Source organism: Ptychodera flava, chromosome 9 (assembly GCF_041260155.1).
Source record: "Ptychodera flava strain L36383 chromosome 9, AS_Pfla_20210202, whole genome shotgun sequence".
Taxonomy (NCBI): Eukaryota; Metazoa; Hemichordata; class Enteropneusta; family Ptychoderidae; genus Ptychodera; species Ptychodera flava.
In genome coordinates, this window is record NC_091936.1 from 21,273,565 (window position 1) to 21,299,477 (window position 25,913).

At 37.5% G+C, this 25,913-nt stretch overlaps 2 protein-coding genes and 1 long non-coding RNA gene across 4 annotated transcripts in view; 2 read left to right on the forward strand and 1 right to left on the reverse strand.

Moving 5' to 3' along the window:
• Nucleotides 1-153: 153 nt before the first annotated feature.
• LOC139140326 (zinc finger protein 596-like) lies at nucleotides 154-7,700 on the reverse strand. Of its 2 annotated transcripts, none has more exons than XM_070709487.1 (5): nucleotides 7,440-7,700; nucleotides 6,792-6,893; nucleotides 6,271-6,435; nucleotides 5,251-5,358; nucleotides 154-2,039 (listed from the first exon to the last, which is right to left on the reverse strand). In XM_070709487.1, exons 1-5 carry the CDS (start codon nucleotides 7,601-7,603, stop codon nucleotides 914-916), a joined length of 1,665 nt encoding a protein of 554 aa, XP_070565588.1. In that variant the 5' UTR covers nucleotides 7,604-7,700; the 3' UTR covers nucleotides 154-913. The 2 variants fall into 2 exon arrangements, with proteins under 2 accessions (XP_070565588.1, XP_070565587.1); XM_070709486.1 differs by having other exon boundaries at nucleotides 154-2,042; nucleotides 7,440-7,699.
• LOC139140327 (uncharacterized) lies at nucleotides 1,925-6,582 on the forward strand. Its single transcript, XR_011553978.1, has 2 exons — nucleotides 1,925-2,064; nucleotides 5,273-6,582. It is a non-coding gene; the product is annotated as an uncharacterized lncRNA (long non-coding RNA).
• Nucleotides 7,701-9,035: 1,335 nt separating the features above from the next.
• Nucleotides 9,036-25,913, forward strand: part of LOC139140328 (kinesin-II 95 kDa subunit-like) — a 28,543-nt gene continuing 11,665 nt past the window's right edge. The window contains exons 1-9 of the mRNA XM_070709489.1: nucleotides 9,036-9,204; nucleotides 10,007-10,058; nucleotides 11,634-11,821; nucleotides 15,832-15,956; nucleotides 16,151-16,359; nucleotides 18,691-18,770; nucleotides 19,423-19,492; nucleotides 19,886-19,978; nucleotides 20,554-20,774. Of these exons, the coding sequence (XP_070565590.1) occupies nucleotides 10,056-10,058; nucleotides 11,634-11,821; nucleotides 15,832-15,956; nucleotides 16,151-16,359; nucleotides 18,691-18,770; nucleotides 19,423-19,492; nucleotides 19,886-19,978; nucleotides 20,554-20,774 (989 nt within the window). The 5' untranslated portion in view covers nucleotides 9,036-9,204; nucleotides 10,007-10,055. The remainder of the gene's footprint in view (nucleotides 9,205-10,006; nucleotides 10,059-11,633; nucleotides 11,822-15,831; nucleotides 15,957-16,150; nucleotides 16,360-18,690; nucleotides 18,771-19,422; nucleotides 19,493-19,885; nucleotides 19,979-20,553; nucleotides 20,775-25,913) is intronic.

Below are 25,913 nucleotides of genomic sequence, written 5' to 3' on the forward strand. Positions count from 1 at the left end.
TCATTTTCTCTTGTGTTTATTTGTTTTTTATTTTGTAAACTGAGCATGATACGGTACGGTTTTATACAACATTTGGGACTGGAAGTGTTTTCATGCGCTGTCACTGTGTTGCCTGGCTGACTAAATGAAAATCAAACTACGTGAGAGATGATGTTGGAGTATGATATTTATTCGATTGTAAGATGTTCAGAAATAGTAATCAAACAATTGAAAAATAGCTTTCAATCTTGGGTAAAATTAAAGGGGATACTAGGTATCTCTTTGGGACTCCTAGTTTTCAGAAAAAGGCTGTCTACTTGACTACCAAAAAAAGTTAAATCTTCGAGCCCTGTGTCTGTACAGGGATAATACAACAAGGCAAGGCTTTGCACGACAGCTACTAGAAAACATGTTACAGACATTCACAAATACAGTTGCAATGTGACAGATGACCAGTATATAATATTGACATGTGCCTGAAATGTAAAAATACTAAGGACTTGTGTATGATGTGTAACACTGTTTTCCAGATATTACAATGAATATATTCTGAATCTGTTTTTAATAATCCAGCTACAATAGGATCCCCGTACTGCTGCAAATATGACTGTTTGAATGGTTCCGAGTCATTTTGCCAGAATTCCTCTTCCTATAAACATGCTTGTGAAGAGAAGAAATACAATACGCTTTTTGACTACCGCTTGTGGGAGCTCATTTCGATGCTCTTGGAGAAAGAAAAAATTTCACAGTCCTAGTTTTTCAAAAATCAAAAATTTTATTTTTCCATGCCATGCCATTTAGAAGTTCAAAGAGTCCGTAAATATTGGGTAATTTGCTTCTCTGGTACCATTTTTACATTTCAAAAGGGAACAATTTAAAGTTTCCTTTTGTCTTTCAATTTAGAGTTGCGAACAACCTTAACAAAAGTTCACTATCACATATTTTTTGTAATGAAATGCTGTTTTCTTTCATGGATTCTGAGAGACTGGTCGCTGACAAAGGAGATACTACATATATCACACGTAACTTCAGTGGCAGAACCATGGGCCTTCATGTGGTGCTTCAACTGTATGTTCCAACAACTTTCGTAACTACACAGGGTGCATTTGTACGGTTTTTCTCCAGTGTGGGTTCGTCCATGAGATACAAGTTGAGATCTTTTGGCAAAAGCTGCATCACACATGCTGCACTTGTACGGCTTTTCACCAGTATGAATTCTCTCGTGGTTCAAAAGAAAATTGTTGGCGACGAATCTTTTCCCACAGTACCGGCACTTGAATGGTTTTATTTGCTGGTGTTTTAGCAAGTGGCTTCGGAAATTCCCCATACTGTTTGCAGAGTACTGCTTCCCACAGAACTCGCACAAAATTGTGTTATCACCTTTTGGAGTTTTGGCTGCACCATGCTCTCTCTGGAGATGCTGGTTGAAAAAGTGCTTGTTCTGTACCTTACCACATATGTGACACACTACATCCTTCTTGTGCGCGCGAATATGTGCTTTGAGATCGTATTCAACAGCATATTTCATTTCGCAGTCCTCCCACGGGCACACAAAGCACTTCTCCGCATCTGTGGCATGAGACCTCAAATAATGATGTCTAAGCAAGTACTTTGTATCAGTTTTGAAGTCACATGTGTCACATTTCATCATGACATTCCACTCATGTTCGGGGTCATGACCTCTAAACTGGCACATGTAACGCATGGTAAGATTGCACACTTCGCAGACAACCCGGTTCTTCTCTCCCAAATCATTCTGAATCAAGTGTTTGCGAAGCTTTCTGTGACTAACAAACGATACTTTACACCCCTTGCAAATAAGATAAGCCTGCATGGATTGGAATAAACCTTTGCTGTTTTGTGATGTATCGTTTTGAATAAGTTCATCAAAATTCATCATTTCATCTTTTCCTTTCAGATCTTCAGACGAATGCAAATCCGACTTGGTCAGACCTTTGGTATCCATGTAGTGAGTTTTACGACCGTCTTCTGCCATGAATTGAGGTACCAGCACATCCATGATCTTCTGAAATGCATTCTCTTGAGGTCCTCCATCTGCACTGCTGTTGACAAAAAAAATTCTGAGTGAGTGTGTGGGTATCTACTGGCAACATGATCCAAATTGATGACAATTCTTTGGAACAAGCGATTTACGAAATTAACATACAGTTCATGATTCAACAGTTTTACAGACTGTACAATAGATTGACTACCGGTATATTTAGAGGTTATTACCAAACATCGCCTATTCCAGTGTCATATCAGGATGAGTGTCATTTGTGCTGCATCAGGCACAAGACAAATTTTGTGTCTTACACAGCAAAAATGACATGAGAGCTGATGTGACACGGGGAACTGGCAATATTGGATAATAACTGATTTATCATATACCCATGCCCAGAATTTTTCAAATGATAGGAAAAACCTTAAATTTTGAGGCTTTACTTTTATTCCGCCTTGCGCATAGATATTGAAATATTTGTGTAAACAGGCTTCATTCACAAACTAAAGGACCTGGTTATGGCTGAGGTCAACACCATAGGAAAAAATATGTGGGCTCAAAAATAGTCACATGGGAAGAAATTTATAGTACAATATTATTTCAACTGTTACCAATCAAAAACTTTTTACTGCTTTAAATCTCACCCAATTTTGATCACATTCAATCATGCTACAGAGACGAGAGAGGCAGCCATTTTGTTTGTTTACACTAAGAGTTGTCATGTCAAAAGGTGATGCACACGCAACATCGTCACACCACGTGTTCACTGCCTGTTAGGAGGTAGGCCAAGCAGTGCGAATGGTAGAATGTTTGCTTGAGCTTGTCTAAAAATTACAAGTCATTGACAATGACACAGTCCCGCTTGTAATTGGGACTTTGTCTTTGAAAGTTACCAAATTGAATATATTATGCCACATGAAAAAAGAAATGAGGGTACTAAAGACCTGTTGTTGACTCATGCCAATATTGGATTGATTTGTAAACTAGAAAACGTCAATATGAATGGCATAGGGTTGTCCTTTTATCGAGTTGGAGAATTAGGTATGTTATATACTAACTCTTGAAACATCAAAATTCAACTAATCTGCAAGAAACTTGTCTAGCAGTGTGCTCTGTAAGCCTATTTGGTGCCCCATTACTCAAGAATACTGTCTGTGACTCAAGAAAACTTTCAATTGAATACAATATTATACATTGTGACTCAAGAAGAAAATTTCACAAATTTTTCAATTGACTCAAAATTTCTTGAAATCTTTTTTATTAGAGGGCACAACACTGTCAAGGCATGCCTAAGTATTGGTTCTTGTAATGAAAAAATTAGAGCGCCAATAAAAGCCAAAAATCACCCCCTATTCATTACAGAAGAACTGTCAAACCTTTGTATGATCAACATATGCAGCAAGTGTCAACAGATCTAGTGCAGTTATTCAGGAAAGGATAGATCGCCTGTTGACATGACGTGGATGGCATTATAAAGTCACAAGATCAGGGGTAGCGCTAGGATTTCAAAGTTGTTAGCCACAGATTCCTTGCGTGGCGAATTGGTCATACATTTGTTAGCCACACACAACTTTCTTTAGCCACACAAAAGTTTTGTACAATAAAATCAAAACAAAAATATTTTAAGGTCTCATCTTGTTTGACGTGCCATAGACTTCACATGTAATCCATCCCTACACCCCCCCTTCTCAGACAAGGACTTTTTGAAGGCAACTGCTTGTTACACTTCTTTAAAAAGACTGGTGCAGTTCATTTTCTGTGATGTGATAAGGAATCCTAGCAACCCATATGATTCAATTAGTACAACCAATAGAGGTAAACTACCAGTATTGTGCAACACATACACACATTACAGGGCTTCCTTTCCCCATCGTTTCAATGAAGAGCTGAAGACAAAAACAGTTAACTAATTTTTTTTATTGATTAAATTTGGTGTTTGGACCAACTGACATTAGTTTGATTCACGTATGTACAACACATGCTTTCGATAACTTGCCTTGATTTAATCGTGTCTCGTAGTCATACTGTGTTAAAAGTCAATCTGTTTTCAAAGTTGGATCACGTATTTTGACAAGCATAAGAAACCACAAAGTATTGAGATAAAAGTTTCATGCCCGGTTTATTTCAATTAAAAAATACAGTGTTTTCAATTTGCTTCGAACTCACAAAATACGGTTTCCAGTCACCTTGTGGAGATGCAACAGACACATGTCAGACGCGACGCAACGTAGGAAATATGTCACGATGTTAACAGTAACAACACATAAATTTGTAAACAAACTAGGTCGACCGTCATGGCTCTCTCGCTACAGGCTGGATAAGGCCACGATATCAACGGTTTGCATGAGCTTATCGATTGTAAGTCGCTTGAAAATCAACAAAATACACTTCAGTTTAACTAAAATCTTACAAATTTCTTCATCATGCACATTGAAAGAAAACCTCAACCACGGGGACCATCTGGAGCGTTCAGCGTCACGCAATGATGGCCATGCTGCCATCCAACGCTACGTTCAATCGCAATCAACTTGGCTAGCAAATCGCTCCATTTTTCCATAGAAAAAGTGGTAAAATCTACCGTTTCTATCACTCAGAGAGCAATAGCTGTACATGATATAATTGTCTTCTGTGTCTGAGTTGCGGAAAAGCTATCATAAGGTCTCTCGACTCTCGTTGAGTGCACGGCAGCGGGGCAGCCGACCTGATTAAATATTCACGTAAACCACTGACCCCTTCTCGGAAAGTTCGCATAAATTACTGGAACTCTCTATTGTTAGGGTGGATGATGTCATTATTTTAGTCCTTATATGGTACTAAACTGGGTTCAAAGGGTAAGAAAAAGCTTTATGGCTTGCTGAGTTCGGCAATGCGTACCTAAGCTGGACAGAACGCATAGTACGCAACAACTGTCGGGTATTGTAAACTGACGTGGCGCTGAGAGCGAGAGTATAGTCACATTGATTTCATCACCTGATAGTATCGCATTGTCCACCGTGAATTTGACCAGGGTCTTTCAGTTGAGGCCAGTTCGTCACACTTTCATGAGCGTGGCGAACAAGGAAGACATTTTATTTGCCACTCAGCACTTTCTGTCGCATTTTGCGAATGTGGCGAGCGCTAGTGCGACCCCTGCATGATGGTCTCTTTGTTCCCTACTTGTAATTTGCCTAACTTTGTTTGATGTAATTTTCCTTGATGCATCAAAATGAACAACGGTCTTTCAGAGCTACATTTTACATGCGCATGGCTACAACCGATGTTATGTTTACCTTCTCATAAATGTCCTTTCAGATTCTGGTCCTTTATCACCAATGTCTCCTGTCACTGTTGCAGTCTGGGAAGAATCAGCCGTTCCAGTATCTCCATGATTGTCATAGCTGTGTGTATGAATACAAGATTGGTCACGACATAAATGCCACTTCACATACACGCAATATGCAACACTCATTGCGATTGGTCAGGACATAAATGCCACTTCACATGCACGCAATATGCAACACTCATTGCAACCTAAAACGACAGACAAATTTTCAATTGACATTACACAGATATCCACGGAATGTCATCAAAGTTGTTAACAAAACTAATAATTCTTAGACAATACTCCCTGAATAGGGTTACAGGGGCATGGCACCCTCCAGTGAAGTCTGTATGTCCTCTTGCAAAAATGCTATGTACAAACATTTTTAAAAATCCACAAATTTTTACAAGAAAAATCAGTCCCCAACAAAAAAGCTGCGCAATAATTTTCATCAGTCCACAACAAACAAGCCTTCTTGCAATTATTTCCTTTGAAAGACTTTATCTCCTATCAATATTTCCACTGAAAGTCTTCTGGCATTTCTTCTTAATCTACCATTTGATATTTGATATTACTCATGACTGTAGCAAGTGAGTGAAAGGAAGTTAGAAATGAAAGGGCTAATTTGAGGGTATATCTCAACAAAATCACAAGTCTAAAGCAGTTGTCTGACATATACTGCGGACGCTATGAGCCAGTGGAAAGCAAGTCAAAGGTCAACATTTTGGAGCAAACCAAGATCTGTAACTGACCAATGCAAATGGGGTCTAATTCTAACAGTAAAGTTCTACATATACTACAGGAGAAAGAAGGTCAGAGGTCAGCACTTAAGTATTGTCCACATTTTGGTTCGTCACAGACTCATGTCTGCCAAACACTAGTCTTATATAAACACAGACTTGGAGTAAGGCTCGGCCTAAAAGCTGCCCCACTCTTTCACATGCATGCAGCGATGCATGTACTGTAGACTGAAGTACTAATCATCTACCTGTCCAGTAATTGCCGTGCCATATCGGGATGCAAAGGATCTCCAAGCTGGGTTTTCAAGTCCTGCCATCGTTTAAACTGGTCTCCAATTCTTATTCTTCCATGATCCCTTGAAGTCGTGTTTTGCTTTCTTTTCAAGCCGGAATAAACAGCCAGTCTTCTCATTCTGTAAGTAATCCCAGGGACAGAGAGCAGAGTAGTTATAAAATTTGATATCGTGCCTTAGTACATTCCAGAATTCCAGAAATGTATAATTTATGCATTGCATCTGCTAATAGCAGGAGAAATCCAATAAAGCTTATTATTTAAAGTATGATGATTATAGTATTTCAGATATGAAAATGATGAAAGTATTATAATGTACCTCTCAGTCTGTAGTGACATGTCAAGATGCCCATAATGTAACATAGTCACTTTGTTCCCTGAAATTTGGCTTTCTTTGTCTGATTCAATTTGTTTTTTTCGCAGCAAATTATACAATTGTCATTCATATCAACATTTTATAGGCATACAGCCATTTACCTTTCCCTCCTTTTAGATTGTGTTTGTTCATCTCCTTTATCTTCTGTTGCTGGTGCTGTCTGGGAAGAGTTTGTCATTCCAGTGTCTTGTTGGCTCTCATAGCTGTGTTCATGAAACCAAGATTCGTCATCACATTATGTGACATATATTTCACTGCACATACACACAACTTGCAACTCTCATTTCAGCCTACACACACAGACAAACTTACCTAACTTCTTAATGGTATTATGTCAGTATGGATTTTCATGTTGAAACCATGGGTTTGGCCTTAATTTGAGACAATACTTTTTAACATTGTCATTTCTTGTAGTATGTACTATACTGACTTTAAAAAAACAGCATGCGAAGAGGAGCAGTTTCAAATCCGGTCTATGCAGAGAAAACTGAATGGAAAGAAGCCTTGGCGAGGTACCACGGCTCGCCTGAATGTGAATCTGATGCTATGATTGGTTTCTTCATTTCTTGCTTCTTTTATTCCCAAACTAGGCTTACCCGAGCCGAACTTGGTTCTCTATGCAGACACAAAGATGTTGACGGACAACAACTGATACTACACGGTGATATTGCTGTGCAATCTCATATACATTGTGTATCATCACAATATACATTGTGTACAGCTTCGCATCTTTCGTAAATATGACATACCTGTCGAGTAATATTTGTGCCATATCACGATGTGTACTCATTCCGAGTATTGCCTTCAAATTCTCCCATCGTACAAACTGGTGTCCAAGCCTTATTCTACAATGATCTCTTGACCTCCGATGTGGTATTTTTTTAAAGTCGGAATCAGTAGTCGGTTTTTCCATTCTGTATGGCGCGGGCTTCTCTATTCTGATCTTTCTCCACTCACGGTCACGGTTTCTTTGGGCAAAGGTAACCGAACTTAGGCTATCTTTATATTCAAATTGGGTTTCGGATTCGACAACTTGACCCTAATTTTGCGAATTGAAATTTTGATGGCAATATTACGGAATATCTTTTAATTAAGATTTCTTCAATTACACACTTGCCTTAGCCTAGTTTTAATGGATGCTAAGTATAAGCGAGGGAAATTCTACCAACTTTCCACATGCCTCTAGGGGGCGCACAGCACATAAGCGTTCATGACACACCACAGGCATGTCAGGATAACTAAACAAACAAACAAACAAACAAAAATACAAACCAAAACAAGCAATTAACTACGAAACAAGCAAAAAACAAACAAATAAACAAACCAATCAAACAAAACAGACAAATGAGTAATAAATAGTAAAAAATAACCGACAAAAATGCGAATAAATAAAAATAATAAATAACTTAAAAATATAAGAGAAAACGATAAATTGCATAAGAATTGAAATAGTTGACCAAACCGAACATGCAACATATTCAAGATGTTACGTCAGTGTCACTATCCACTGTACTTCATTCTCAGATCTTCAAATCCATTGGCTTATTAAATCATCTACAAATTAACATAGAGGCAATTTGCTACATGTAAACATAGACAGTAGAGAGTTTTTCTACTGTCTATGATGTAAATGCTTTGAAATTTTGATAATATTACTATACCGACAATTCACTGTTATAACTCAGTTTCAAATCAAATGATGTTTTAGGACTGTCATTCCTGCATGTTGACTATAACGGCAATACCACCATTGTCAACTGCATGATTTTTCTCACATTGCATCACCATTTCTCGTTTATCTGAAAGTTCTCATGGCAATCTTTTGATCTTTTCCTCAAAAGTTCGCCAAAGATTTTCACTTTTTACATGTGACAGACGGTACTCCATCCGACTAGACTTTTCTGACTTCCCCATGCATATTTTAAAAGCAGTGTCTTTGGAGTTCATGATTTTGATGTTTCAATTTTCAGATTTGTGTTTGCTGTACACGTTTGACATTTTCTAGAACAATTATACTTTCACTTGCCCTAATTTAACTTAAGCTGGGCTGACATTTCAGTACATGTATTTTAAAATAACAGATATGCAGATAATCTGTTAAGTTTGAACAATTCTGAGATACCATTCATATACCCTATCTAGCATATATATATATATATATATATATATATATATATATATATATATACATATGTATGTATGTATGTATATATGTATGTATGTATATATATATCCAACACGGTATACAGAGAACAGACAGTGATGGATTCGTTCTGTAGTGTAAGAACCTGTGTACGCCCTCTATACTTAGACGGCGTTAAGCCGTCGTGCATGAACACGCATGCGCCACATATTTCAACAATATGGCCGGGTCGGTGAGAAAGTGACAGGCAGTACAGTACAAATTCAATGTTGCTGTTGTTATTCTGCGAAAATGCGCAACTTCATGAAGCTCTGTCGTAATTGGTAGTAGAAAGGGGCATTTCAGAGAAAGTAACATTGGTAATTTTTCAGGTAAGTGCCAAGAGCGGTGGAAACATCACCTCACATTCACTAGAAACAAGGCCGGTGATCTGTCGGTGACTAAATGGATCGGTAATGCCTCGTACAATAACACCGTGCTCTGCGCTGCTGTGTATACGTACGTTACCGGCACGGAAAATGATGCTGTTCGGAACCATCAGTCGATCGACGACTTTAACTGTACCATTACATGTAAGGTTCACCGCCACGATCAATGGAAAATGTCGCTGGAATATGTCAAAGTGTGACTCTAAAATATATGTTGACACGATCTGTCACCTTGCCAGCCTGTTTCCATCAAGAATACTGAACAACTGGGATGTTATATGAACACAAGCTTTCTCGAGGTCTTATGTCGTAATGTACTGTATAAATTAAATTTCATGTAAAACCAATGCCGTCATTGAATTTAATCTAGCAGATGTTTCTTTTAATAGGCAAATTTATTCGCAGACAGCCAGACTCCATCCAGTAATGAACAGCAAAGTTATAACATAATAAATTTGTCAGTCTCTGAGTTTTGAAATATACAACCTTACTGTCTCGTTTGTCCCCCCCCCCCCCTAGCTTTGCTAGGACCGTGCAACAGTAGATATCTCTTTTCAAGCGTGACTCAAGAAACCAATTTTACATTTATTAAGTTGAATGCAATAAATGTGAAGTCACACTGGTTTCTTGACAGTTGTTTAAAATGCAAATTTAGAACTTCAAGCAAAGTTGCCAATGTTGTAAATTCAAGTGTTTCACTCACCCCAATACTTTCCCTCATCATTCAAATTTCTTTTTCTTCCAGACTTGCCATTTTTTGAAAATAAATATTTTGTGGGCAACAGCATCTAGCCATGGTAAGTTTACCATTTTATTGAAATACATGCAACACAGAAGGACAGATAAAAATGTGCCATCCTTAATATGATGTCATATGATATGGTTGATGCTTTGCCAGTAGATGTATGTTTTCAATATGCTCAGACTGGTATAGAGTATGTTCTATTTTGTGAAATGAATGTAATCAACAACTTAACCATTTGCCTTTGTGCGATTTTTTCTAAAGACTCAGTTCTGGCTTCCTGGTAAAAATAGAAAAGTCGCCACAAGTCACATACTTTTTCAAAGCACAGTATGCAAAAGGTTTCTGTTTTGTACAAGTCAATATGATTGCTGTCTGCTCAAGATGTGAAGCTGTCATTTGTTCTATTTTGGGATGACACTTGATCCAGTGCCAGTGACTTGGAAGTGCAGCCTTTCAGATGCTGGTTTTCATTTATTTTAATGAGTCGGCGGGTTTTAAACTTTCAGAGATATTTCCCAGGAATTTATATTGCGTGAACTGTTGCTCATGCTGTTTTTCCCCAACATTTTTCATTTAAATAGCCAGACAGTGTTCTACAATACTAATTCAAGTGTCCTACCATTGAAAAACTTCATACATGAGTGATACACATTTACAGTATGCCATCTAACAAACATTTCTTGAAAATCGGCATCAATTTCAGGAATTGTGGAATTCTTTTCATCAGCTCTACATCTTTATATGTGAACCAAATTTGTTTGCGTCACTGGCAATTTTTTTGCATTTCGGTGTGTCGTATTCAATATTGGCTTTCAGGGCACACTGCACAGAGAAATTTTTATTCTTATTTATGTCTATCTTCTTTTGTAGATAATAATAGTTTTAAGAATAATGATAATTTATGGAAGAAAAGGCAATTTTGGTTAGATGACATTTTGCTTTTTCATTCCCAAATATTACAATATGTTGTCTTTTCAGTCATGTTCTGATTGTTCATAGAGAACAGGTATCACTCTTTTGAAATACCATGGATTTTCCATTTTCCATTATTTCCATTACCAGTTTTCCATTATCCATTATTTAGCACACTTTTCATTTTGACACATTTTGTAATTTCATTTAGCAATGCCGTGTGTGCACAAGTTTAGCAAAATTGCCAACAAAATCATTAAAATTGTACATTTTACACAATGCTGGTGTAGTGCTGACGCAAAGAAACTATATGCAATACATGTACTGGTGATGCAAAGAAATTTTACGGATTACATGTACTGGTTTGTGCTGATGCTAAGAAATTCCTAGAAATTCCAACATTGACTCAAAGAATTTAGAAATGAGGTCAGAGGACACTCTTGATTTGTGCAAGGTAGAGTGTTGATATTTATCCAAAATATTGAAACACAGAAACCTGCACACTGTGTACAACTATAGAATGAAAGATATATATATGCCGGTGCTCTAGTACTCTGCAACCTCCAACCCTACACCATGTAGAGTCACACAGGTCGTGGAGCGCCAGAGCACGCGCACACAGCTGCTGAATCTTTCCCTCTAGATACAACCATAGCTATATACTCAATTTTACACTCCCCAAATGATGCCAATTCATTGTTGATTGCCATTGCAGTCTAAAAAGGCTGAATCAGTGAAGGTGGTAGTGCGATGCCGACCCATGAACGAGAAGGAAGTGGCGGCGGGACACGACAGGGTTGTGGATATGGACGTCAAGAAAGGCGTGATAACGATATCGAATCCCAAAGCAAGCCATGGCGAAGCACCTCGGCAGTTCACATTTGATGCTGTCTATGACTGGAAGTAAGTGTTGTGTAGAGTATATTGTTACAGCAAACTTCACAATTGTATCGTTTCTCTTGATCCTGTAGTCAATTTAGAAAGTGTCATTCTTACTTTGTAGCCATGACTCAGGTGAAATTACAATTCTGACTTGAATTAACATTGCTGCTGTATCTTCATAGATGCTAACTAGGAGACGCTTTTTATTGTTTTAATTTTAATTTTTATCTTATTTTAAAAGCAATGCTGTACATCAAAATTAAAAGTATTGACCATATAAATATAGAACTATCACTTCACTTTTCTTTAGTAACCTCTTTACTTGAAGATTTACTCCAATCTATGCATGCCCTGAATTTTGGTAAAATTCATAGCTTTCTATGGCAAAGTTTGTGACCTCAGCAAAGGGAAGTAAGGGTTAAAGGCTTGTCCATAATAGCATGGTGAGATCTGCCGTAGGAAATAGAAACCAAGGTGAAAGGTCAAAGGGGAATCATGAATTGCTTGATCATGCATTTCAAGCTTGCAAGCTTCTCTGCCATTGACAGGGCTGGGAAATGCCACTGTATTGGTTCCAGTTGAAAATCTTGAACTTCTAACTTCTTTGGAAACAGATTTGCTGCACATTACACATGTAATAAATTTCAAAATATTCCAATGTTTAAAATTTAATCATGAATAACTTTGATGAACTTTGATTACAGAAAATGCTTGGCGTCTTTGAGTGAAGGGCTAAAAATAAAAAAAACCAAAACAATACAAACTGTATGGAGTTTTCATTTTGCGTGTGATATTCAAAAATGTGAAACCTTAGAAAAATCTATTAGACCTACAGATTTTGTGTCGGTGATACAAAATGAAGTGCCCTAGTGTGAATGAGTGAGTCATTGACAAATAGGTTAACACAACACACATGTATTGGTGTGTCATAGACAAATAGGTTAACATGACACATATATCAGTGTGCCTGTCTGTTCCTACATGGTATGTGTAACTCAAGTTTTGTTCTCATTTACTCAAGACACTTTACCGGCTCTGTTCAACTCAAAATCTTAATGACGTGCTGGATAATTTTAGAAAGACCTTTCATACGGAATCACAAAAATCCACTGCCACCATCCCACTGGCATAAGACAACATTTATAGCATACATGATTGTCTTGTCATGAATTTTCTTCAGAATTTATGATTTTATATGCTGCTGTTGATTTCAGAAATACAGGTTTTGTCTTATGTAGGTCACATTAAACCCAATCCTGAACCTAGCACTGTGAATTTTCCACAGTGTGTATCAATTTGAATAGCATATCTGGAATGTCATTACATCTTTCAATAAGACACTGACAGTTGCTGATAAGGGATATTACAAATGTTTGCTTCATATTCAGTGTAGCTATATTTAGGCACTGCATTAACTCATCTCCAAATTACTCAAACACTGTCTCAAGACACAAATGAAATAAGGATGTTAGCTCTTGGAGTTAACTCTGTTCATTAACGTGAGCCTGATTTATATAAATGAGCACTTCCATTGGTCTCTCTTAATGTGTGTTGTATTACTCAGAAGCGCCCATAGTTTGCTGTCAGGCATTAAGTAAAAAAAATAAATGATAGTTGAAAATGTACTTCAATTGTTAATGTTACAAAGATAATCTTTGATTCAGACAGATGCGTCCACTGGGACCTAAAGGCGTAATTTTTTAACAGGAATCTGTAGATAAAGAACATTAAAATCGTTACGTGTGATTGATGTCAAAGAGAAATGTAAAGCTGATTTTTTTCAGCTTTACAATGTAGCCAGTGTGGTAGTTACTGCTTGTCACTGTGACATTTACATCAACAATTGTAATTTACAATATCATAGAATTACTGATATCATATTTTTGAGAGAAAATTATGAGTTAATATGCTGTAATATGGTGTAATTTACAATATCAGAGAATTGTTAGTACCATATATTTGAAAATTATTAGTTCATATGCTGTAATATAGTGTGTATTAAGGGTGATCAAGCCACTAAATTTTTTACCAACAATTTTCGTTATTTTTCTCTAACAGTAAGACTTACATGTGAGGATGAGATTACAACAGAAAAATCAATATGTCACCAGATTAATTTGGCAGCTAGAAGGATTTGAAATACACCCACTTTATCCCATTCGAATGACAGAAATTATGAATCTCCCGTAAGCGTTGCCCAACCCGATATATTTACTTTCAGTTCCTTTCTTGAAATGCTGCACTTGTTTTATTTACATGTGAACCACATTGAATAATAAATGAAAGTTTTAGCTATTTTTCCGCTGAAAATGTGCATAAGAATTTAAATTATCACTTCTCAGGCCTTCCAAAACAACAGTTAAAGCTGTTGCAAACTTAAAAGTAATGACCACGCCTTATCCGTACTTTGTAGAATTATTTAGATTTCCAATCCAAAAATTTGTTTATTTTCACATAAATTATTGTTCAGATATTGCACATTATATGCATCAAATAAAAATATGGGGTCACCAGCCTATTTACAATGCTACATCGCTTAACATCACCCCCTCCCCATATGTGAAATGGGAAAAATCACAATTTGATGAGAAATATGTCCTTTTCAAATTATTTTATTGGGATTTTTAAATACATACATTCAAACATTTAAAACTTACAACTCGAAGATAGTATAATGATCATTCAATCATCACTAACAACGTCCGCTTTCATGCTAAAAGCTCTGACAATAAGTTGTATGAAGATAGGTTTCCATCAAAACTCACGGACCCCAGTGTAATTTTTACAGTGAGCACGGTCCCACACAATGGATGCACGCGTCGTAGAGTGTGCGTTCTATTGTTTGCAGCTATGATGACGTAGCAAGTGACTCGATCACCCTTAAATTACAGTAACTGTCTTCATCTTTTTATGCCTGCTTGTAAAATTAAATTGTATAGTGGAGCTTTGCACCTACAGTAGCTCTGGGCAAACTTCCCAGTTTTGTAATTTGGTTCCTTGTGATTCAGTTTTTAAGTTGACTCTCTTATAGAACTCTCATATTTGTATCTGATGTGAATTTTGTCAGGGTGGATTTGGTAATGAGATATATAAATATCTTACTATGATCTAGGTTACATATGCTCTCCCCCAGTGTATTACTTAGGTACCGTGGATAATTAAAACATGCGCACAGTAAACAAAACTAAGTGCAAAAATTCAACCAAGCCTCATTCTGTATCTGCATCCAGCAATCGGTAATTATGTCACTATGAAATCACGCATACGCTACTGCCCCCCCCACCCCCCTAAAATCAATCTCTGCTCAGCGCCAACTGAACAATGAAGCAACCAATAGAATGAAATGAAACAGTGTATCCAAAACAATTGTTACGTTATTTTACTCGTGCATTAAATCACATGTATGTCAAAAGAATGCTGGTGTAGCGCTGGTAGGGTACTGGCCTGGTACACACCAAACAAAGTACAGTGTTTTTGCTAAGGTTTGGGAACATTGGAAAATGGTTTGGGAACCCAGGTAACATTTCTTCTGTCCCCTAACAGAACCCAGGTAAAATGACTGGGGAACCCCGGTTACATTTACCTACTTACCGCCCTTAGCAAAAACACTGAAGTAGCACGATATTTTGCGATACAGAAAAACTTGTAGTGAGATGTTGTGATAGGAAAACTAGTAGTGCGATTTTTGCACACGGTAATCGAAATACAACCAAACCCCCTCCCCCCTAAATACAAAAGTTACGTTTACCATGCGCATGTTTTAATTATTAACAGCTCCTTAACGTTGCCATGGGGAAAGGTATTTACATTATCTCATTATCAAATTACTGCTGAAATATTCTGTAATCTGTGAGGGATATTCATCCCATTCACAATACATCATAGGATTAACCATAAATACAGGAGTGAAAAGATTCAGATTATTGCAATGACTCACACTGAGAATTTAGAATACTTGCACAAGTTTTACAAATCACCAACATTTCCTTGACAAAGTCTTTCTCTTTTCTCCAATCCTGTCTCTAACTCAGCTCAAAGCAACAAGGACTGTACGATGAAACATTCCGTGTTTTAGTGGACTCTGTACTAGAAGGCTTCAATGGTACCATTTTTGCCTACGGCCAGACTGGAACTGGTAAAACCTTCACCATGGAAGGTATGTGAGACTAAAAATATTAGAAATGTTTTGAATGTTTTACCAGAGACTGTCAGATGAAATAATTTTGATCGCTTGTAGTCATATCATTCATATTTTAATGTTTGCCCATAGTAGTTTGTCAGCATGAAAGACACTATACCCTTAGTGTAAGAGGCCAAGCATCATGCCTGTTTTAACATTATTTCTTGCAGGTGTCCGGTCTGATCCAGAACTCCGAGGAGTCATTCCAAATTCTTTTGATCACATATTTACACACATTTCGCGGTCGGAAAACCAGCAGTTTTTGGTGAGGGCGTCGTACCTGGAGATCTACCAGGAGGAAATCCGGGATCTGCTTTCCAAGGATCAGAAGAAACGACTGGAATTGAAAGAGAGACCAGACACAGGGGTTTATGTCAAGGTGAGAATAATTTCACGGAAGTCGCTTCCTTTATCACAGTTACTATGCTTTTCTACAGAGAAAGCATAGAATGTGACTGGTGATTGTCATTTGCACCAGGCTGATAATGTGAAATTTCTCAAAACCAAAATATCTTTAGATCCTTGCAGGTGCATGCCTTTATGCGCCGATGGTGGCTGTCACATGCAACTGACCTCCTAACCTTCATCTATTATTCATAATTGTAATATGCATATGATGTCACCCTGTATTCTGAGAAAGACCTTTTGACCTTGAAACATTTTCTGGCATTGAAATTTGCATATACTGTAATAAATCACACATTTTATTTAAGTTTACAGTACTATTCAATAAATATGACGTAATTATCATGTTGACAGTATTGCCTTAATCTAATTTTGTCACAAATCCTATCCATAACAGTATAATACAGGACAAAATAATTGCTTTTTAAGGATGGTAATTAATTATTTTTAATTTCTTTAATTTGTATAATGGAAGTGAGTGGTCATTAATTCTACATTATCTGATAGATTACTGTGATGTGAGAACAGTCTAAGATTTCATATGGCACTTCTACAGGCATACTGCCTCAGACAATACAAGGCACTTCGAGTTATTTCCTAGTCTCAGTAATAAGCCAGCTTGAAGTCATGATGCAAGATGCATTCTATCCCAGTGATGCTGGTATTGCATGGTAGTATTTTATAGATAGCACACAGCCCAAGGCCAAGATAGGGTTCAGTTCTTTGATATGCAAATGAATAGCCCTGTGTGTCTCCTATATTATAAGCTGGTGTTGAGATTGTTCTCATGCGAATTGCAATAAACGTACTTTGTTTGAATACTGCAGTGTCCGTGGTTTCATGTCATACTGTGGGAAGAATGGTTATTTTTAGCCCAGCGTGAAATATCACTTCATTACACTTATCTCCATCAATAATTTATTTGCATTTAATAACAGCCAATAAAATCTGTGATTATAATTTGTCAGTTGATTCATTTCAAACCATTATGCTTAAGGTAAATATCAAGTCAGCCCCATTTTATTTTCAATCAAATGGAGTCCCCTTGAGAAGGACTAGGGGATGAAATTTTCATGTCATATCTAGGTAATTCATGTGTAGCCATATAAAATTGACCATTTTCTTCCCAGATATATTTTGTGTTGGTCTGTTTGGGACAGCAGATAAATTTACAAGTGTACCGGTATATTTCTTGAAATTGACAAAAAAATTTTATTCTTGTTAAATCTAAAAATGACTGCAAGTCATTGTTCTATAAAGACATCAGTGGAAGAGTTAGCTAGTTTGCATAACATAGAATATGCAAATGACAGTAATTTTCATTTCATCATTGAAAAAAAATTAATCCTATATTCGGGAAATTAGCCTATAAAAATGGAGGTAGTGCCAAAAAAGTAGCATTAGGATTGAAAAAGGAGCATTTGAGCATGATCTAATTAATAAATTCACGAGTTTAAGGAAAAATCACCTAATAATTAATCATTTGATTTCCCAACAACACATTCAATATATTGAAATTTTTCCTCCTTGCTTTGTCTTTGACTAAGGCTCTATCACTCCAGACCAATGTGACAAATAGGTCATGGCAGCTGCTGTAAAGTTTCTGGCAACCTAGGTGGTCATGTACATTCCTATGGATAGGCACAACAATGTGTAAATTGATAACTTAGGGAGTTTTGCAACCAAACTGTCAAATGTGATTGTCTCGTCTGCTCCTGATGACTAAAATCTGATGGTATTAATTTGTTCTTTTCTCGGTCTAACTTGCCGACAAAACGGGAAAAAATGATATTCAAAATATATATAAAAATAGGGAAATTGATATCTATACAGCTAATATAATGGCATTGTTAATTGAAAGGTCTTCTAAGTTAACAAAAGATGTATCCCTCAACTTGGATATTCACAGTGACATAATAAAACAAGAGATTTTTTGTACCAATGCAATTATGTGTACACCATGATGTAGGCAAGAGCCCAAGGCACGCATTGCGTAATTATCTTGTAAAGCTATTTCAACAATGGCATTTAGGGTTGGGAAAGATTTTCTAATACTTTGTACATAATTTGATATTTGTTCTGAGTAACAGTGGTTTTGATTATGTTTCCACATACTTCATCTCATTTGAAGTCTTCCAGCTGCATTTTGGTTGAGTCAGATGAGGCTTCAGAAATTTTCATGGGATATTGGATGAAGAGGGTGATAAAAACCATCATGATAGTATTATACTGTCAACATTGATTTGGTTGACACCAAACAGAGATTCACTGGACACTGACAAGATGTTGCTTTTCATCTTTGCAGGATTTGTCTTCATTTGTCACAAAAAGTGTCAAGGAAATTGAACATGTTATGAATGTTGGCAATCAGAACAGATCTGTTGGGTATGTATTCTTCACACTCTAAATTTCTATCTATTGCTGCAGATGCATGATCTTAGCATGCCAAGTTTGAAGTGATTATGCTATCATTAGTTGGTTGGAATGGACTACAAATCTGACTTCCATTTACCCCTTTGAATAGGTTTATGTAACACTGTGAATTGCAGGGGAGGGGATGAAGACTCATTTTGAATTTTACAGATGTCTTATCAGTAAATACAACTGAAAGGTGGTGCTGCCATCGTGGTCACAGTTGATTACTGTAAGTGACAATTGTAAGAGCAGCAATAGGTACTTGAAGTCATGAGGACATGGTGATCCCATCCTTCATCCTGTTCAACCCAAGTTTACAGTGAACAGGTCCACACTAAGCATTGAAAACAATAGGGTTGGACCTGACCATGGTAGTCAATTGATGACAATGCTGGCCATGGCTAATTTTGGGTATCTCATGTGTTTCAAAATTGAAAGATTGCATTGATACAATATTTAGATGTAAAGAGAATTTCACCTCAATATCTGTATATAGCACAAAACACCTGACTTCCATGAGGAACTTCATGTTTGGACAAACAGCACAAACATAAGAGGCTACTTTGAATCATCACTGAACAAAGACTTAGCCATGTTCTTCTCTTTTTTCATCACTTCACAGGTCAACCAATATGAATGAACACAGTTCCCGGTCACATGCAATTTTCATAATCACGATAGAATGCAGTGATGTAAGTACATGTAGGGTGTATCTCGTCTGGTTCTGAGTGAAATTGGTTACTGTAATTTCTATTCAGTCTGGTTGAAGTTATAATCTCTTATATATAGCATGTTGGCTTTGTGTAGCTGCTTTCCTTTTAAATAGTTCAAACATAGCAGACGGACAGCTAATCATAAAAACTATGCATGGAGAGTTATTCGAAAAGATTCCACAAAACGGTACACAAACATATTAGTAAAATTCATAGTTTGTTAACATGTCTTGAATTTGCCTGGTACTCATTCAAGAAGGTCTGGTTTGTCAAATATTGTGTAACATACCAGAATCAAAATCAAAGCAATCCGTACAGCAGCTTCAAGTTAAATACAGCATGTGTGCATGTTCATATTCCTGTAATTTTCAGACTGGCTTGGATGGAGAGAATCATATACGAGTCGGAAAATTAAATCTTGTTGATCTTGCTGGCAGTGAGAGGCAGGTCAAGACAGGTGCAACCGTGAGTATCATACTGTTGTCTAGAAATTGAGAAGGTTCCTTGTTCACATAACACGTCTAGGGACTCACACAGACTTCCAGATTGGGAACGTGAGAGTTTGCTCCCTAATTTCAACCAGGAGAATGTAGGACTATTGAGGGCGCTCTCATGCACAAACTTGTGGTTCAGCCACAAAACTTATAGTCTTGGACCTGTACATATCTCCAATGTCTTGACCAACATTATGCTGTCAATGAAAAATTGAAATCATGAAAGTATCATTTCCCATGCTCTGCAGGTCAATTAACAGGAAGAAGTGATATTATAGAGTGAGAATTTAAATTTCAATCAAGGGAATAATATTTTAGTGTCCTTTAAACAAGTAAGGACTGATCATACACCAGTTTTAAGTTCTGATAAATCATTGCCTAACAATAACTTCTGAAATTTTGATCAAAGCGAGAAACTTCAACAGAAATGAAATAAGATGTTCTAGGAACCCACAATGTATTTTTACGTCGATATCATTCTTAGTAATCCTATATACAATAATTCTAACATGCATGTAATGGTGTGATTCACTGTGGCTTTTACAGGGTGAACGCTTGAAAGAGGCGACCAAAATTAACCTATCACTGTCAGCGTTGGGTAACGTCATCTCGGCATTGGTGGACGGCAAGAGTACACACATTCCATATCGTGATTCAAAATTGACCAGGCTTCTTCAAGACTCCCTAGGTGGGAATGCAAAGACCGTGATGGTGGCAAACATCGGTCCTGCGAGTTACAACTATGATGAATCATTGACAACATTGAGGTACTGTTTACATTATCATTTTACATTGTGTATAGAGTACCATTATGTTATGTCTTTATGCACCTCAAAAGTGAAAGACTTAACTTTTGCTCAAACTTTCCTCAAGGAATATTTCAACCATTCTCTTTCAAAACCAAGAATAAAAATCAGGGGTCAGCGTGCAAATTTTTGTACCAGAGAAACAAATTACCCAAGATTTACTGATATTTGAAATTCAAAATGGCTGCCATGCCTGTGTTGACCGTATGGAGAAAAATAAAAATTTTTATTTTCGAAAAACTAAGATGATGAAAAGTTTTCTCATACCAAAGTCTTTAAAATGAACCCCCACAAGTGGTACATCAGGAAAGAATCATAAAAGTTTGAGATTCTGAATATTTGTCCCCAAGACACATTCTACCTGAAGGTATACTGAAAATGGTGTCAACATTAGAAACTTAATGTTTCTGTTACCATGCAGATTTTAAAACACTAGACTAACACCTGTATGTGTGTATGAACACAGAAATCGATAGAAATGTTAATTGAAACTCGCACAGTGCTGTAATGTTGATAGTTGTTAGCCAGAAATTTGTCACTCAGGATTTGCTTATTGAAGTGCTTTTGAATTTCACTGACAACTTTTTCGAACAAAATCAAAATCAGAAACTCCTCAGAAATTTCAGCTTTCCATGGTAATTGTCCTTTTCTGATAGCAACTAACTTTGTTGTGTAGAGACATCAGTTAGTGTTGTGGAAGAAATTTCCCATCCAATCAGCAGCTGTTCCCTTTCACCAACATTGTTTGACCCAATCCCATAGTTTCCTCTGGCAAAGTTGGACCATCACACAGGGAATGGAGATGGTAGGGTTATACCTTACTCATCTAAGTTGTCCTGTAGCATGCCGGAAAATGCCGAGAGAGTTTGACCGGTTAAGAAGGGCTTGACTACGCAGTTTCTGCGTAGTGAAGCTTCATTACGTATTCATGGTGACCCCTGGCCAGCTGTCAATAACTTTGGGGGCTTTTGTCTTTTGGCCTGCTTTGCATATGCGTCGTTGGACACGACCTGCCAATCACCCAGGTAGTCAATTAAACTATTAATTGACTGTTTACCGACCCAATTAACACTATCCAGCAGTATCAGTCATATTTTAATCGCGTGGCCCGGGTGGGCACAACGTAGGAACGCGTGTATTTCTGTGTGTACGTTTCACTTGTGGTGTTGTTTGTACCATCGTGTGTCCTTGTTTCACCTACAGCATTACCTTCAAGGTGACAGGCTTACTATTAATGTTCAGTATCATTGCACCGAGTTCTGCCCACGGTGAAAACCACCTGTTTTGCCTACTAATTACTGCCCGTCGCTGCCCGTCCTGAATGTAGCCTATCTATAGCTACAGTAATCACATAAATCATTTATCAGTTTTGATATATACTCCTAAATTGTAAGTTTGATCAAAATCGAGACCACATTCAAGGGCTATGCAGACTGTCCATGTAAGCACACACAGTGACAAGAAGGCGGCAAACACCTACTCACCAAGCACATCGAATCGGCGAAAAGAAGCATAAAAAGCTAGGCTTATCGCCAAAACAAACGCGCCAAGCGCTAACAAAAACCCATACCAAGCGGCCCTTTTCAGGGCCACCAAATACTCCAAAAAGGGAACTACCAAAAAATACGATAAGATGACATAGAACACACAAACACTTAAAAGAAATAACAAAAATCGTACACATAACAAAAAACTGAAACACAACATTAAATACAAAATAAACAATCACAGTAACGTAACAGAATACATGGCCGTGGAAATAAATCAGCTATTTCCAAAGAAAAGCCGACAACAACATGAAATTCAACAACAACCTATCATCGCTCAAACTATGAAACTCCGAAAAATAGTACTAGGCAAAAGCCTTAAAATTCATTCGGACACCAACAAAACCAAACAGAATAAAACCACCTCAGGATTTCAACAAATAAAGTCGTATAATGTGACTACGCTACATCGTGAGACACAAACAATCGCAACAACACCAATTCAAAGAAAAGTCAAATTGGACTCCACGAACAACAAAAAACAAAAACTTGAAAGCTATCTGAAGCTGCTAAACTCGCACTTCTAGAGATACCCTTTCAAACAAGGAAACAAAACATGTCGCGTGCCAAAAGAATCGCGATAAACCAGCTTGCAAACATGGACAAATTTTGGGAAAATAACCCTTCGACAAGGGTCGGTTTTTCGTTATTGTCAACACAAACGATTACGTACTCGAATGCGAAAGGCAATTACGTAACACTCAGTATTATACATAACAAGCCAGAACAAACAGTAAACAAAGTAAATGAACTATTAATTAAAATGTACGAGAACAAGCACATCAACCAGGATACTTGTAAGTATCTTGATCCAATAAACATAAAATCCGTACCCCGCAGTGGTACTTATTGCCTAAAAATTCACAAACCTCCGCAAAAATCTAAAAGACACACCAGTCAAAACAAAATTTACCGAAGTAAAGAAATATAGAACAAACAAACCGAACCACCAAACGGACTCACAACGTGACCAAAATTAATATACTTGCCTCGCTAATCGGAAAGCAAGACCACTAAATGCATTAAAATAATTTTCACAAATACAAACTAAGGAAAGAATCTACACTGCGACTGATGAGAAACCACACTCGGGTTTCGAAACGCAAGCGTCAAAGGGCGACTCTATCAACTTTTGTAACAACATAGGTCCGGCTGCGTCTCGCCATAAGCTTTCCCCACACAAACAAAACATTACCGTACACACTAATCCAAACTTCTCTACAAATATCCAAAGCGAAACAAACATTTCATTAACACAAACAATCGGATAAGAATGTAGGAACACATTTTCGAAACGAATCAAACACAAACTCGACACAAAAACATTTAGGATAGTTAGGTGGGGAGCCTGTTTCACATTTTTTACATCTCGCTATACTGTCTATGATTCTGAAAATAAAGTCATCTGCCACTTTTTCTGTATACGCGGTTTGGCAAACTCATCTCTTCAACCGAAAGTCGGGCGATTTCATGGTTCTTTGGGGCACTTAAGGTAGCTTTCCGCCTTTGCGACGACCTATTTTCAAACGTGAATTTTGCCATCAAGATGTGTACTTTTACCCAAGTATTATATATCACCTGAAAGCTATTTCTATGATTTTTTTGTTTTATCGAGAAAATTAGTGTGCGATGAATTTTTTTGAAAATCTTAGTGAAAGTGTAAAGAAAATGGGTGGTCTCACGTAAAAAAGTTTAAGTCTGAGCGGAGAGGGGCTATTGTTTAGGTGTTAACGGGCAATTGGTCTTCAGAATACTGGCTACAAAACCGTGTCTCAGATTTTTGAAAAGGCCTTAGTTTTTTCACATCGTTGAGTCAAAGTTATCCACCGATTAGTCTTACAATGCCGCCTAATTAAGCAGCAATAACTCGACTTTAAAAATCTTCATAAAAAAACTGAGACACGGTTTTGGAGACAACCTACTTGACAAACGTCTGTGAAAATCTAGTGAACTTCCGTTCACGCGTTCTCGAGTTAAACTCTTTTGAACGTGCTGCAATGTGACAAAATGCCGAACTGAGAAAAAGGCGATTTAGTAAATTGGTTCGGGTTTTTCCTTTTGAATGGCAATAAACAATGTACTCAAGCGACAAAACACTAAAACCAGATAGTGAAATCAAAGTGTTCAACTTCAACAGTATATTCACTCATTGAAATCAGTGTCAACGGTCGAAATGAGGTTAAAAGGGTGAATTTTGGGAGCGTTGTACTCTTTTTAGAGCGCAATCTACACAGTAGCTGATGAGTAAATAAACTTGGGGAGTGCCAGGGAAGGGATTATGCATAATCTGTTGACTGATTAGTTGTAAGTTTTAAATAGAGTATTAACTGTTCGACCTAACTGTCGGAACTGCTACGGCACCTCGATGCCGTCTACACGAGCGCTTGGACTTATTACCTCCATGACAAGCGTACACTACAGTGTAAGTTTATGGCAGCATTCGATTCGACCTCGGAAACGACTCACGGCTGCGGAATGAAAGCGAGCCCGATGAGTGATATAGAAAAAACAATATTGGCTGACAACAAAAATATCTGCGTTTGTATGTGGATGTACATTTGCGGTGTCTGTGATCATGGAGATAAAAAGAACAGCTCCTTGCTGTGATCCATTACGGTTAGAGTAACCGAGGATTCTAGTGAGCAGCCATTTTTTAGATCTTCACGCGCCTTGAAAACCGATTAACACTAATCAAACTACGAGCATTTCTGAGACAATAGTTCGTCCTCACTCTGTACAGCATTTCTGTGGGTGAAGACCGTTTCTGGAGTCATTTATGCTAAAACATGGAGGTAGAATGAGCCAATCGCCTGTCGGCGGCATAAAAGTCAAAGGAGAGAAGTTGAGAAAACATGAACATAGAGAAAAGTACGTCATTTCATCAAGCGCAAGTTGCATGCGATAGACCGCTCGTCAAGCGTCATACGTCACAGATAGATAACTCTCTGCTGTCGTTCGTATCCAACATGAGTACCATCGATTCCAGGCGAATATGATATCAGACCCGTCTTCATTACATGTAAATTTCAGGATTAGGATGGTGTTTTGCACTGTATTCAAGTAGTTAGCCCGTAAGCGTCTCATTCAATGGTTTACCGACCAATGATGACAGTTGATGAAAAACTCAGGGCGATTACGTTATTACGTTGTGACGGTCAAATTCATATTGAAATTTGTCTTCGGTCCTGCAGCATTTTGGCTATTGCCATGATAACTGATAACAATGTTGTCGTGTCCATTCCCATAAAATCATTTGATTCACATTCGTCCGGTGCACGATGAACATTTGTTAATCGACGTATGTTTTTACCTTGTCAAGGTCGGTAACGAAATGGGACAAGGAAAAACGGGACCGCGGGATTGAAACGACTTTGACATTATCAGTTCACTGGCATTGTGCCAAAACGTCTGCAAACCAAAGCAGCTATTGTTTTGTGGCGTGTGATTTCTGCATCGCTACGTATTTTGCCTTGGGAAAATTTCCTGTCGATGTCTTGAAGCCCATGCAATTTGTTTCCACCTTGTATTTTCTAATCCCAAGTAGTTCAAGTGC

Bases quoted from the DNA above. Each gene is read 5' to 3' on its own strand.
- LOC139140326 (XM_070709486.1), bottom strand. From the start codon at position 7,603: ATGGAAAAACCGACTACTGATTCCGACTTTAAAAAAATACCACATCGG. The intron at 6,894-7,439 runs GTATGTCATATT...TCATGAACACAG, and splicing joins GCACAAATATTACTCGACAG to CTATGAGAGCCAACAAGACA. The intron at 5,359-6,270 runs GTAGATGATTAG...TCATACACACAG, and splicing joins GCACGGCAATTACTGGACAG to CTATGACAATCATGGAGATA.